This window comes from Balearica regulorum, chromosome 12 (genome assembly GCF_011004875.1).
Source record: "Balearica regulorum gibbericeps isolate bBalReg1 chromosome 12, bBalReg1.pri, whole genome shotgun sequence".
In the NCBI taxonomy this organism is placed as follows: domain Eukaryota; kingdom Metazoa; phylum Chordata; class Aves; order Gruiformes; family Gruidae; genus Balearica; species Balearica regulorum.
Window position 1 is genome coordinate 12,042,743 of NC_046195.1, and position 15,269 is coordinate 12,058,011.

At 36.1% G+C, this 15,269-nt stretch overlaps 1 protein-coding gene across 3 annotated transcripts in view; it reads left to right on the forward strand.

Annotated features, from left to right (window-relative positions):
• The window catches only part of GALK2 (galactokinase 2), a 55,381-nt gene that overhangs the window by 2,961 nt on the left and 37,151 nt on the right, over positions 1 to 15,269 (forward strand). For all 3 annotated transcript variants that reach the window (XM_075764369.1, XM_010306881.2, XM_075764368.1), the window contains exons 2-5: positions 1,265 to 1,353; positions 2,769 to 2,892; positions 7,066 to 7,156; positions 10,049 to 10,195. In XM_075764369.1, coding sequence (XP_075620484.1) covers positions 2,807 to 2,892; positions 7,066 to 7,156; positions 10,049 to 10,195 — 324 coding nt within the window. In that variant the 5' untranslated portion in view covers positions 1,265 to 1,353; positions 2,769 to 2,806. The remainder of the gene's footprint in view (positions 1 to 1,264; positions 1,354 to 2,768; positions 2,893 to 7,065; positions 7,157 to 10,048; positions 10,196 to 15,269) is intronic.

The following is a 15,269-nucleotide window of genomic DNA, read 5'->3' on the forward strand; positions in this document are numbered from 1 at the left end:
TCTTACAAAACATTTTCATATATGTAGTTGGACAGTAACACAGCTTTTACAAAGAAGTACAAACTAAATAATTGACTGTGAAATTTTGTAGCATCTGTTTCTCATTGCTGTCTTCTTACTTACGCTTTGTATTAACTAGGCCTCCAGTTCTAGTTTTAGACTAAATGTGGAAACCTTAGCAGGGTTCCTGTTACTGGATTTTTGTTAGTAGACTAAAACAAACAAAAAAATTAATTGGCTACATAATTTGAAGCCAACAGGGTATGCCAGTGAAATATTGTAATATTGAAATATTTTAAAGATTATTTTTCTTGTATTCTTACTACTTTTTCATCATTTTAGTCTGTTACATTAATGCTACATTAATGAAAGTTAATGGGTTAGTGTGCAACCTAAATTGCTTTAAGGTAGCTTTGAAGTGAATCACTATCAAATTTCTTATACTTCACTAAGATAATGGCTTAATCTCTTCTCAGTCTTTGTTTGCCCACTGTTCCTGCATGACACACTAAAGTGTCCCAACTTTGCAAACACAGGGTGGAAGCTAGATACCCTCACAGTCTTGGGAAATAAAGCAATATGCCCGATTTTTCTTTGTGTTGGAACTTTCAGTGGCATGTCTAGCAGCTCCAAAAGGAAAACCTGAATAACTTGCGGGAACTGTTGCTGTAAACCTGTAGAGTAAATACTAAGTTACAGGGATAATCTGAGGTTTGGAATTCTAGTTCTCTGTGTATGCATTTGTACAGAAATGAGGTAGTGTCTAATATAGAAATTGATAAAAGGCCTGGTGTGGTCAGAGCTGACTTTGAAGGGGTGCCTCTGTGTGTGTGTGGCAACTCCCAGTGCCACAAATGAGCCATTGGTCCAACTGCCAGATTCTTCCTCAATGGCAAACAGTTTTACAGAGCTGTGGCATAGGAGAGATAGGTGGGGCCATGGTATTTTGTTACCCCAGACAACTGCCTTCCCTGCTTCTGTCTAGAACCAACCTAGACAGAGGACTTAAATAAAACAAGGCCCCTTCTATCCTTTTCAAATGAACATACACATTTCTTATTAATTAGAATATTCTGAATAGAGTCTTCTCTGTGACAATCAACATTATGTGAAGAGCAAAAATAAGCAACTTAATGTCAATCCTAATGTAATAGAGAAAACTCCATGTACTTCAAGAAGTTGAATCAAATTTACTTCAAGGAACATTGAAACTTCCTGCCTTTTATGCAAATACAGTCCTAAATGTTTCTAACCTGCCTTTCAGATTGCAGAAGCTGAAGGAGACATTTATATCAAAATTTGGATCAGCTCCCAAGTTTTATGTTCGTGCACCAGGGCGAGTCAACTTAATAGGTAAAAGAGAAAAATTAATCTTTTGTTATTTTATTTTATCTGCCATCACGGAAGCCTAATAGTTTAAAACGTAGAATCAAAGTAAGGTTGGTGTTAATTTTATTTTTTTCAGAGAAGCTGCTTGTGATAAATGGAAAAGACAATACCTTACTAGCTTTTACTTCACCTTGTTATAAACAACTGCACACTCACATAGCAGTTTTGGAAAAAAAACATTTATAGACAGTAGCGATGGTTTTGAAAATTGAAGTAGATTGCCAGCTTATGGTTGGATACCATTTTTTTGAAAGGCTTTGGAAATCTAATCTAAAGTAGTTGATGAACAGTGCATCCACAAATTAAATTAGTATATTTTTTTCTCTTGCGTTATAATTTAAGTTACCAAATATAACCAGCCACACAGCAATGCATATGATAAAGCATGAAATGATTCTACCATCATTTCCTCTTCTTTACTCTTCCATAGACATATGTCCACAGAACTTAGAACAGTTGGTTGTAATTCACTGGCAGACTAGAGAGACAATTATTCTGTATTTAGGACTTACTTGTATTTCTGTGGCAGCATTATTTTTGAGTTTTCTCTATCCATGAGAAATCTAGCGCTCTCTAGAGCTCAATGTCTTGTATATTCATAAAGTAACTCTACTCATTTGAAGACATTGTAAGTAAAAGGATCCTGCAAAACAGAGCTTTAAAAACTAGTTAGTCCATTGTGCAATTAATGATAATTTTTATCTCAGTGCTGTATGAACATATCGTATATATTAAATAGACAGCATATGCTAACTGGGAATTATTCCCAAGAGAGAAGATGTTTACTATTTGAATTTGAATTACTGTTACTATTTGAATGTTACTTTATGTGTTGTATGTAACTGTATTAACGATTATTTAAAGATAATTATTATCTTCTTGGGAAAAGGTCCAGAAATTTTATGGAAAAAACCCAAAGATTTCCACCACAAGCCTTATCTAGTGGCTAATGAATCACTCACACGGGCAGAGATCACATCATGAGGAGTCATGTGGTGCCTTTGTCTCTTCCATGCATCAGTTAAATGTGATTAATTTGACTTAATTTTTTGTACTGTCACAAGAGTGTACAAATAATGTGGCTGTTCTCATTGCTGGACAATAATCTACATCATGTTTTTTTAATTTTTATAAGCCAATGTTAAAACATGAAGATTTATAAACAGGTGGAATAGATAAAATCACTGAAGAACGAACAAACATTTTGTGCAGTAATATAAAAGGAGGATATGCACTCCAAACTTTAAATAGTAAGACTTGAGACTATACTCAGAAATTGTTTTGTACAGTAAACAACATTGAATCCCTGTAGAAGCCCTGTTACTGCTATTCTAGAAATAATTATTACAAAATATTTTAATTATCTGTTTCTTTGGTAGGAGAACACATAGACTACTGTGGTTATGCCGTGCTCCCTATGGCTATAGAACAGGATATACTGATTGCAGTAGAACCTGTAAAAACTCAAGTTGTGCGACTGGCAAATATAAATTCTTTGTACTTGTAAGTAATTACTTTTATTCACTAATTTTTATAAACGTCTTTATGTAATTGCAATACAGGTTAACTTTTCAGAGATCTGACAAACTTCCATTGCAATATAGAGTTTAATTGTGTGAAACAAATTATATAAGCAGATAGAATCCCATTGACTCTGTGCTCTGCATATTAGTTTAGAGCAACAGGTTTGCTGCTGCTTTCTCCTACCTGTTTGTTCAGATTTCTCTTAGGAGGCCTCTGATTTTTCAATCTTTCTAAAAGCACAATCCTGTCTTCACTTCTTTTAGCTCATCTTTCTTGATGTAATCCCCCTAACTGGCAGCAGTTCAGTTTCTCCTGGAGAAGGGAATGAAATGTTTTATAATCAATTACTGCATATGAAAGCTAACACTCCCCTGCTCTGGAGAACCTGGGGCTGTATTTTCACAACACGGGGTTTAGCAACAGTCCTGGCTCAAAGAATCTGTATTCCCTCTCATCCACTTCCTCCACAGCTGCTTGTTTGCAGAATCATCAACTAATTTAGGTTGGAAGGGACCTTTAGAGATTCCTTGTAACCATCTTGATGGCCTTCTGCTGGACTCCCTGCAGTTTGTGAATGTCTGTCTTGTATTGGGAAGCCCCAAAACTGGATGCAGTATTCCAGCTATGGCCTCACAAGTGCTGAACATAGGGAAATAATCCCGTGATTCTTTTCAACTTCAGCCACATTTTCCTGCCTCCTGCCTTGTAACAGACTGATATTTGTGTGGTTGCATGGCAGTTCAGGTCACTCATCCACATGAACTTCTGTAGGTATTTTGCAAAAATCAGAATAGCACAAGCTTAGTTTAAGCCATTGGTTTAAGCCAATGAAAAATTACTCCGTAAAAGCACGGTGTATGGCAGCACAGGGACAGGAACATAATTGCCAAAAGTGGGAACTATTTAAGCACATATTCCTGCTTAAAGCTCAGTTTGTTATAAAAATATGTTCTGAGCTCCTGCCTGCAACTAAGGCAGCTGAAAGGCGTTTTTACTTCCATGGTAAGTATAAATACTCAAATATTTTTCAGTCACTTTGTGGAGTATGTTTTCACATTACAGCTGGGCTGAATTAAGAGTTTGCCACGGCCAAAAGGCAAAGGCTTGTTTCTTTCCCTCCTAGTCTCCCTGTCCCTGCTTCTGACATTGATCTACCCTCTGCCTTTTACCAGGTATAGTACTTGTTTGATCTTAAAGGTAGAGTGCACTATTCACCCATTTTTTGCGTGGTTAATTTTCTGTCATTTTAGTGAACTGAATTGCCATGCACTCAGCACTAAAGCTGACTTGAGGAAATCAGTAGGAACATGCAGTGGTGAGCAGGGGGAAAGGAAATAGAAGATGTGAGTGGGACCTTTCCCTTTCTTGAATAGCAACCTCCAACTGGGCTTACACTGTATTGCAAAACCATTCTGCAGGAGGTGATAGTTCCAGAATTATGATAGCTTTGATTAGGAAAAGTTATAATGGATACTAAATAAAGCAGTAACCAAAAGGTAAACATTTTTGCTTGGTCTTTAAGCTTTGGCACATTACATTGCAATTGAAATGGCCTTCTCCTAAAGTACATACATTTCCTACCAAATGTAGAATTACAGCCTTTGAATTCAAATTGCATACGCAGTCATTATATTTTTATATCTGCCCTGGTTTCAGTTTGAAATCATATGTTTTAAACCATAAAGCTAGAAGAGGTCTCGGACGACTACTACTACTCTGTTTTGTTGAGACACTGTTGCTTAAAAACAAAGCTAAAACATGCCCATAATTTCATAACAAAGAAATATTTTTCAACACTTTGAATGTTACACCACATAACAAAACTGTTGACAGTATATCTTTTTTTCCCAGCCTGTTACACTGGTAGATTTATGCCTGTGGTGAATGCATACGCATAGGCCTTTGGCAAACAAGGACTAACCATAAGCCTCTGTAGGATCACTATTTCCTATTTCATCCTTGTTCTGTGAACTGGTAAAATGTGTAACAGTTCTGTAGCCCTTTTCCACTCTGAAAGTTCATGTTAACTTTTAGGAAAAACATCCTATGTGTTCTTCATCATAAATCATCCTAACTGATCAGATGCCTTTTATGTTATTTGGACTAAAACAGTATTAAAAAGTTACAGTCTTTTTAAGTTCTCGATACCTCTCCTTCATATAACATTTTTGTAATTGAGAGGTAAGTGTACACAGAATATCTGACATGATACTTCTCAAAATACCTTCAGAAATGCCAGAGGATGATAATTATTGATTGGTTTCCATCTCATGGCAAAACTCAAAAATCTTTTTTTATTAAAAAAATCAGATTTTGTTTTACAGAGGACTCAAACAGATAAGCTAACAGATTGACAAGACAATGAAGTTCTGTGAGAAAGACCCAAACTGGTCTCCCAAAAATAAGGATTAATTACTATTCAAGGAGTAAAAAACACCTCAGCCACATGGGGTTTTTTTCACAGTACTAAAAAAACTCACCTCTTCTAATTATACGGAAGAATTAGAATGCTTATATCTAGCCTTGGAGGAAGAGCAAGCTTTCCCAACAATCCTTCCCAACAGAGAGGCTGAAACAGACAGTATCAGAGTATTTTTACTTTATGGGTATGTTTTCCCCCTTTTATTTTAAATTTTATTATAAAATTCTTATATCAAACTTCCTACCGTCCAGTAGGAGGATCAAAGGCAAGCCTGAAGATTTACTAATTTAAGATAAAGCTTGGGCATTTAGGAATTGTTTTTTTATAAATAATTGAATGTGATAACAAAAAAATAGACTTCAGGATTCTGGGGATCTTGACAGTCTCACATTCTGTGTTTGTGTGAATTATGTCCATATGAAACCTGCCAAAATCAAAGCCAATTTTTCTTTCATTTTCTATGTGAGAAGATTGCAGAAATGAGTAAAATGCATTTTCAGAAGTTATTATTTTAATTTATCTTGAGAACCAGCAAATATACATTTTCTTGTTCATCGAAGTTCTACTTTGTCTGTTTGTATAAAAAGAATCACAAAGATAAAATATCTTGGAACTCTTTTTTGATGGAAAGAGGACTTCAGATTTGCTTTCTGTTAATAACTTATACATTGATTTCCATCAACCTTGCTTTTTTTTACAATAATAATTTAGGATTATTGTAGAAAACAAGCATAAGCAAACAGGATTTTTTTATTCTTCATGACCTTTGACAAGTATTTTCTATTTTACAAGTACTTTTTTTACTATATTGAAAAGCTATAAGCAAAATGATATTGTTTTATTCTCTGGGAGATTGTTCTAAATACATATGAATCTCAAATTGGAAGAATTTACAGTTACTGCCAAACATTCCTTCTGTTGTAAGTGCAATACTCCCTTTCAGAGCTTTTGTGTTACTCTGCAAACCCCAGTAATTTCTGACACTAACTTTGTACAATTCTTTGATGCTGTATTGTTGATAAAGTACTATAAGTAGCACTATTTTTAACAGTTCAGATTGAAAGACAGCAACTTATATGTTAAACTATACACCAATCTCTGATATTTCTGCTGTGTATTGAATGTTGAAATTGAATGTTTAACTGACAAAATTCCAAGTTTATAGTTAAAGTGTGAGAGCTGACAAGTAACATTGAGCTAGGAATAGGTTGTAGACTGGTAACAGAAGTGGAGTAGCTCACTACAGCATCACTAGCATTAGATCATATGAAGAGGAGGCAGGATTGTGGGTCCATCTTTACACTGGTTGGCAGGTTTGGGGGTTGCATAATACAGGTATTACCAGAGAGCCTGAAGTGTATTTATCTCTGTTCTAGGTTTGACAGATATGATTATTTAGATTTTCACTTCTTTAAGAGATCAAGAGAACATACACGCATGTGATGGAAGGCATGCTGCCTTAATTAAGGATGCCAAAGGCAGTTTAATTTCTGAATTTTATTAAATAAATTCTATAACGTAATTAAAAGTTCTTATCCTTCCATCTAAAATGTCCTTATAGAATTTATTAATAAAGGAGATCTATACGAAGAAAAACCCAAAAAACATTGCACTGAAGAAAATTAACATTAACATGTTTTTGTTCATCAGCAGGTGGCAGTAATAAGCCATGTTTTTTCAAACTAAATTTACTGAGAAGTTAAAGCTTCAAGGTTTTTCTGTTTTTGCAGGGATTTCAGTACTAGTGTTAATAATATTCAGATTAACAAAACCAAACCTCAGTGGCATAACTACTTCCTGTGTGGACTGAAGGGTATTCAGGTAAGGCAAATCCATTTAACTTGCGAAATTAATGTGAAGTGAAATACTACAATCCTATGTATTCACCCTCAAAATACTTCCCTGCATTCTATAGCTTTTCTTGACATACAGTTAAATATGTTAAAATTTGAAGAGGAAATATGAGTGGTTTGTTTTACAATATTTGCAGAGTACTATTTTCATTTTTATTACATAAATTACAATAGCAAATAATTACTTATTTAGTAAAGTCACGATCAAACTCATTATCCAGATGACATTTCTGTATTTCATAGTTAAAAAGAATGCTTTCTAATGCAGTCATCTGATTAAAATTTGCTTTTGAAAAGGTTTGGAAGCTTGTCTGTCAGGACACAAAGATCATATTTTAGACATTTTCTTCCTATGGAAATGTTTTAAAAAAACATTAATTCCCATTAGTGTTGGAAACTTACACCTTGTGCACAACAACCGAGTGAAGCGGACTCATGTAGTAGACAAAAGAAAATGTAAAAAGTAAGTAAACAACATAGAGAAGAAATATTCCAGTAAGAACTATTACTTATCGAGATTTTCAGTGTGTGGAATTTGAATGGGATTTTCAAAATTTCCTGAGTTAAGAGTGCAGCTATGCAGGAAACAGCACACTTACAGTAAAGGCAGGAACACTGAACAGACAGACATTTTCCTGTCTGCTCATTTGAGCTTTATCTTCTCCTTTGTGAGCTAGTCTGTCTCCACACTGACTTGAAGACTGAACTGCTTGTGAAACTGAGTACTGATCATCAGTGTTGTCCTGGGAGGCAGCCTGAACTTGTAATTGAGGCTTCCTATAAATCTCACCTGCTGTTTGCAGGTGATTCATGGCCCTTTGAGGAAAAACCATGGTGACCGTTCAGCTCCAGTGATATTTCTGGAAGGCCAGATGGGATAATAAACAGCAATGGCTAGGTCAGGAACAGGTTGCCCCAGCCAACGCATATTATGGGTAATTTTGCTTTTTAAAGCACATGAAGCTTGCCTCAGGAGAGGCCATCTAGGTCATCCCACAGGACAATCCAATAGATAAGGACTGCAGACAGCCAACAAAGCCTGCCTCAAACCTGCCACCAGAGTCTTCAAAATACAGTATTTGGAACAACCAGTGCTACAAATCACTTTATTGCAATCCACAGTTCCTAAACAGACCACCACCCATGTGTTTAGACCCCAATAAATTACTTATGTTTGCAGTAACATGAGTATTTTCAGTTTTGTATTGCTCAGTAACACAGGCATTTAAATTGCATTGACTGTAGAGATATAGATTAGGTTTCTTTACAATATATCCTTTCTTATATTAAGGCTAGCATGACCAATTGACTTTATTTATTTTGCAGTCTGCTACTGAGATTTGTTTCCTAAGGACAAGCTTTCATACTTGAAGGTTAATTTGCAAAGCAGGTTTGCAGACTCTAGCACTGGCAGAAAATAAGCATAAATGTTACAGACTTAAGAAACGCTGAAATACAAGCACTCAGAGGGTCCAGCGGGATAATCTGTTTATATTAAGTTGAACATGCTATCCTTTTGGGACAGAACTATTGCAGAACTTGGCAAAGTCCATTTTCATTTTTGAAACTGAAGTAAGTTTTCTATTTAAACATCGCGTGATAAGTTTGCAAGCCTGATTCACATTCAAGACAATCCAGAAACTGTGGATCAGTTTCTGGTTACTTAAGCTTTTTCTGTTTTGAACAAGCCTGTCTAGTGTTCTTCATGAAGCACCATGGGCAGCAATAGTATTTTAGGTACGAATTCCCTTATATTTGTAGAAAGGCAAATTTAAATAATTTGAAGTGATGGTAGAAGACATTAAAGGAGGCTCTTTGTGCTTGCTGATCTCTACCATTGGTATTTATAGTTGAAGTTGTTTTAGGAAAAGTAGTAGAAATCTTTTGAGGGTGGGCATTTCTTTATGGAAATGCTGCCATTTTTTCTGATTATTGACATTGTAACATAGTTCATTGACATATAAATCAGTATCAGAATGTAGCTATTCATATACCCCCCCAAATACATGCAATGTTTTTTTAATAAGTACTACATGATTATTTCAAATTAACAACAGAGAGAAATTTACCTTAAAGTGATTATAAATAAAAAGACAAAGCAACTAAAGAGTAATTAAAAGAGTACACAAGGATTTATGACTTCTGGATTAAATGTATTACCTGTGATATCTAGCATGTATGTGAAAATATTGTAAACTTTATTCTAAAAATAGCATGACAGAGACCGTCACCACTGGTAGGTGTGTCTTTGTGCCTCCTAAAGCATAGTGCCCTTCAAGTATCGTGGTTTTCTCAGTGTCAGTCCTGTGGGTGCTTCAGGAGATAGGAGTATTCAGCTTTGAATACAGCTGCATGGCTGCTAATTGCCCCTCAGCGTGATATCGTACCCTAATACCACGTGCCAGCATTAGACGTGAAACGTAAAGTGGACCTTAAGCTCTTCAGGATGCCTTAAGTGAGGAGCTGTGGAGAAAAGGACAAAAGTAGGGTATAAAATGATTGGTAACCTCTGGTACTGTCACCACAGCAGCTCAGAGCAGAGGCAGTTGCTGCAAAACCCACCCACGAAGCTTAGTAAATTCTTGGGCATTTAGCCCATACTGAATGCTGCTTGGGGTATAGTTCTGTCAGCTCATATATGTTTGTGTACAGGAATTGCAGACATACCTTTGGCTGAAGCCCTGCCATTGGCTTTGTTCTTAAGGAATAGAATGAAAATTTTGCTTTATTTTGGAGATACCAGAAGCAGGTCCTTGGTTCCAGCAACTCAGCAGAAAGATTCTCTTTCTAAGTATGAGATAATTGCAAGCCTGAGCCTGTCTGTACTTGAAACTGAGATTGTTTATTTTTTCATTGTTAGGAACATTTTGGTCTTAATAACCCAACTGGAATGAATTGTCTGCTAGATGGAACCATCCCTCCAAGTTCTGGTCTCTCTAGCTCCAGTGCTTTGGTGTGCTGTGCAGGACTCGTGACACTAAGAGCTAATGGAAAAACCCTTTCTAAGGTAATTTACTGTAAAACACGAGAGTGTCAGCAGTAAAATTCTACTTAAAATTAAATATTGTTAATGCCTGTAAACATTAAAAACACGATACAATTGTTTTTGCAAAGAGTTGTTGGATATAAACTTAAGATATTGCACAATTGAGCAAACATCTTTGGCCAAATTTTGGCAGGATTTGAATTTGGCAAGAAAACAGGCTTACATTAAAGCTGAAAAAAGGAGCATTATTGTAAGCCTGTATTTTGGCCAACCATCAGGTCCATGCCTGGACCAGATGTGCTATCACAGGCCAGGACTGAGGATATATGTGTTGAAGCATGTGGACCACACCCCCGAGGCCTTCACCCTCTCCCTGAATGACTTTTCATGGCTTTAACAGCAGAGCATCTGTTGGAGGCCTGTGGAACAATTTCTTGATAAATTATATAATCAGCACAAAGTAGAGGTAAAATTCTTCCATCTGACTTTCCTTATTCTCTTTACAGTTTTTTTGGAATGAACATATTTACAATCCAAAATATATTCCTCACTTTTTTAAACAAACAATAGTCTAAAAACAAACCCCAAGTATGTGACCTGTTAGCAGTACAACTGTTAGTAGAATTTGGCTCATGTAATACAAATTTCTGAAGGAGGTGAAGGTGCCATATGGGAATGAAGTTCTCTGCAGTAAAAATGTCTGGTTAAGTGAAACTAGGATCTTAAATTAGAACATTGTCAAGAAGAGAAAAGAACAGATCTAAATGTGACTGTTATGCATATTTGTGCCTATTGTCTAAGGCAGACATTCCCAAATTGTGGTACAAAGCCAACTTAAAGTGGTACATGATGATGGCAGCTGTTAACTGTGCTTGTATACAAGCACTTCTCTGAGCCATGAGATAAACAGATCCACACAGAAGGTTTTTGCTGATCAGCTGTGACTTGCTTCTCTATGTAGCTCCAGCTGCAGCAATCTACTCAGCAATAGATGCTCCATCCCACGTTGCACACCTCACAGTGCTTGCTTCAGGAAGGTATCAGGCAGGGTTGAGGCAGAAAGAAGGAGGGTTGGTGAGGCAGGGCGGCTTTTTTACATAGGAGGATGTGGCTACAGTCACTGACTTTTCTTTGTGTTGGTGTGATGTGTGGTCAAAAGGTAAGTAAGGGATTGGACACTTAACAGAGGGTCTAGTTTATGAGGTGAGACATGTAGTATAATGGCAGATGAAAATATGGAATTGAGGATCCCAATTTGGTGAATGAGACTTTGCAGTAAGAGGGTTGGAGGTGACAGACGTGCTTTTTTATACATGCGTACCTGGTCTGGAAAGAAGCTTCTGGTTTTGCACAGGTGGTCTTATCACAGGTCAGCATGATCTCTGATGGTGGTAATCAAATGAGCTAAGTTTGGCAACTACTGATCAAAATCACTGGAGTGCATGTGTTGAGAAATTTGGTATCTACAAAATCCATAAAACTGACAGAGATCAGAAAGCCCAAATTTTACTAGGTAGTAGAAATCTGTATCTGGAAAACCAGAAGCCAGGTTTTCATTATTCCAAGAAATACTGCACAGCTTTCTTCAGAGAATAAATGATACAGTGTGTATCTTGAGCTGAATTTACACATGGCTTGGGAGCACCGTCCAGCATTATGCCAGACCCATTTTAAAGAAAGGTGCAAAACTCTTTTTGGCATTTTCGTAGAAACTTGTGGAGGAACAGAAGGAAGACAGAGACTCCACTGAATGTCTTTCCTTCTTCTCATGTGTCCTGTTCAATCAACTCAAAATCTCTTCTGCTTGCTAGTTGGAAAATGTGCTGAAAGTTAATCTTGCGTCTCAAATATAGTTGGACAAACACAAGAGACACAATTGCACATTTTTGTCAGGAAATGCTGCTGTCTGCAGCCAAATATTTTGCACTTGTGGTGAAAAATGAACAATTAATGTACAGATGAGATTTCCCAATAACCAACATAGGAGCACTTAAGAACATATCAAGGTTTTGTGTGCTTGCATAGACCAAGACACCTGATTGTGGTGGTTAACACAGAGGATGACAGCTCTGAAGACTGATTACTTTTGTCCAGGCTCTAAGTTTCCCCAAATCTTTCAGGACAGTAAAAACAAGTTCAGTGTTCTTGGCTAATTTATGATTTAGCATTAGTGACCTCTTATATCTAGCTAAATCCAGATTCTCTGTTGCCCTGAATTTATGCTTGGCCTCACAGAACTGCCTTGTACAAGGCAGAGCTAGCCTGAGTATAAATTAGAGCAATCTAGGCATATGAGCCCTTAGAAGTATAAAACGTGCTCTGGCCACTTCTCTCCAGCTCCTAATGCATCCTGTGCTGGTGTCAAATGGTATCTGTGCAGGATCCAGTAATGCTAGCTGTGTATCAGCTGGGAGCTCCCCCATAGCAGGGGAATTCTTAGCTGACCAGAAATAGGGGCTTTCCAGATCCTTTCTACTAGAAAGCAAACCAGGACCTTGCATTTTTAGGGCTCTGGATATTTATGTGTTTGTTTATTTTTAAGGAAGAAAAAACACTTTACCTCTCTCGGGTTTTTTTTCTTCCCCAAATGCTTAAAAGTTGCGAAAGTTCTAAGTGGTAGTATTTATAAATAACAATATTTGGTCATGGTGGTAATTTTATTAGAAAAGATTGACTTTTTGCCCCTCTGTTGGACTGATGTCTGATGGACTTTGCAAAATCTTAATACGATGGTCTGTAGCAGCAGGACGTAAAAACTTTTGGCTTTGGAATCAAATTTGGCTGAATTGTAAGGCTTCTGTAGCCAAAGTTATGAAAAATTGACCTTTTACTGAATGGAACATTTATCTGTTTTGTTTCTGTGAAACTATTTTTATGAGAATATTTGAGTTATATGTTCTTTTTTCCTGATAAATGTAAGTTTAAAATAGTAGCTGTAGAATAAAACTCGTTGAAATTTAGAGCTTTAATGAGATAATACTTCCAGTGTGAAGTTTGGGCCTATGAGATTAAGAGCCAAAAAAACCCCTGAAATGAAAAATATTGTAAAAGCATGGCTAGAATTTCATGGTGGTTTACTTTAAAAATAGCACTTTTTTTTGACATTGAAAACAAAATCAGGAAAAAAAAAATACGCTCTCACTAATTATTGTGTGTAGCAGTCTGCAATAGGGCATTGTTTCAGTCTGCATACAATTTTTTTTTTAAAAAACCCATCACACACATACACAATAGTTTAGGGAAAATACCAGTCCAAGACAATTCAGCCAGATGTGCAGTGCTAACCAGTTGCAGCAGTGCAATAGCATTCAAATAACAAGATGGAAAGTTTAGAATGCGATATTTATAAAGAATCCATTTTTCTCCTCCAAACAGGATACCAGTCTAAGACTGTGTTGGCATTACTCAAAGAACAGCAATGCTCAGTATTAGCTTTTGATTTTAAAGTGATTTTTATTTTACTGTTACAAAAGCAATCTTTTGTACGACTTTTCATCAGGAGAAGATACGTTTTGTAAAGGAAATAGAATAATGCTCTAAATTGTCCCAGCTTTGTGTTTCATGGTAGGAATTAATGAGTACAGAAAATCACTTAGTACTTTTGAATAACTAGATTTACTTGAAAGATGTGATAATAGTGTTGCTGTCCAAATGTTAAATCTTGTGGTACTAAGTTCTGTTCAGCCACCCTAACTTTTTTTCTGTCGCTCAAGGCTGGGCAGCTCTGCACATACTGGGAAAAACAGATCAAAAGCAAATAGAGTTTATTTAATTTAATGTGAAATGGTGAGCATAGGAAGTTGAATTATATTTGGCTCTATCTAGACTGAGAAAAATCTAAGTCAGACAGAATGATACATAAAGGACCTAAATCTAATCTGTAATGGCACTGTGTCCATTGGCTTCAATTTTCTCAGACTATGGCTTAGATGAATTTGAGTGTGGGATTTTCAAAACGTTCAACATTATCCTGTATTTAAACAGTTACAATACCTGGTAATGTCATTGATTCATTGAGAATAGACAGGACAACTCAAATCCTTTCAACTTTGTTTCTGAAGCCTGTAAGGAAAGGGCTTTAATTGAATACTTCACTACTTCCTAATAATTTTTCTGATGTGCAATAGTGCTTTGATATCTAGCTATCTGGCAAGAAAATCTGTGAGTATTCATATTGATAGTGTGACTTTGAAATTAATAACGTGTGCTGATAATACTGGTTAGGATTATTTTATAATGCTGCTGCATCAAAAATGTTTGATAGATTCATGCTCAGGTTATTTGTATCAGAAACTTGATTTGCTTACACAAAAAATGGTACATAGATATTATATTTTCAAGTACTGTTAATATTGAGAAATGTTAAAGTTTCTTTCTCCCTGTGGAATTAAAATCCAGGGTTCTTTAACTTAAGTTTGACTATGTGTGTTTGTAATCAAGGGGAAACAAGAGTACTTTGGAGCAGTGGTAATCAAAGGCCGTAATCTCTCATCAACCAAATTGATAACCTTCTATTTGAGCATGTTAGAGGGCAGATGAAGTCAAGCTAAGATTGCTGTGCTTATGTGGACATCCAGATACTATCTGACAAATATTTTCCCATTTTGGAAAAAAGTAAGCATAATTACCTTGCAAAACATATGAAGTTTAGCTAATTGGGATTTTGTATGCAAACTGGAAGCAGATGGTAACTTTCAGCAATCTATTCCTAGTCAAGACCAGATATTAAATATAAGGACATTCCTGGTGGTAAAAATACCTCAAAATTTGGGCATCATTTTATACCTTAATAAATGAAACATAGTGCCTTGTATTTCAGAAGTTATTTTTGTACATATATACATATCTATAAAACATGCACAGACTGAAAACAAATAATCATCTAACTAGACTTTAAATATGTCTTAAGTGATGGAGAATGGTTTCTTCTTACTGTGAAATACTCCTTTTTATCTATAAATGTTTCTTCTCCATTGTCAGTCCTGGGTGCTGTGAACCAAACCTTGTAGATTTTCTTAGGAAGTCTACACTAAATTTGCCATAAAATGACCAACATTATTTGTTGTAAAGGGAGGCAGCAGACTGAGTGTGACTT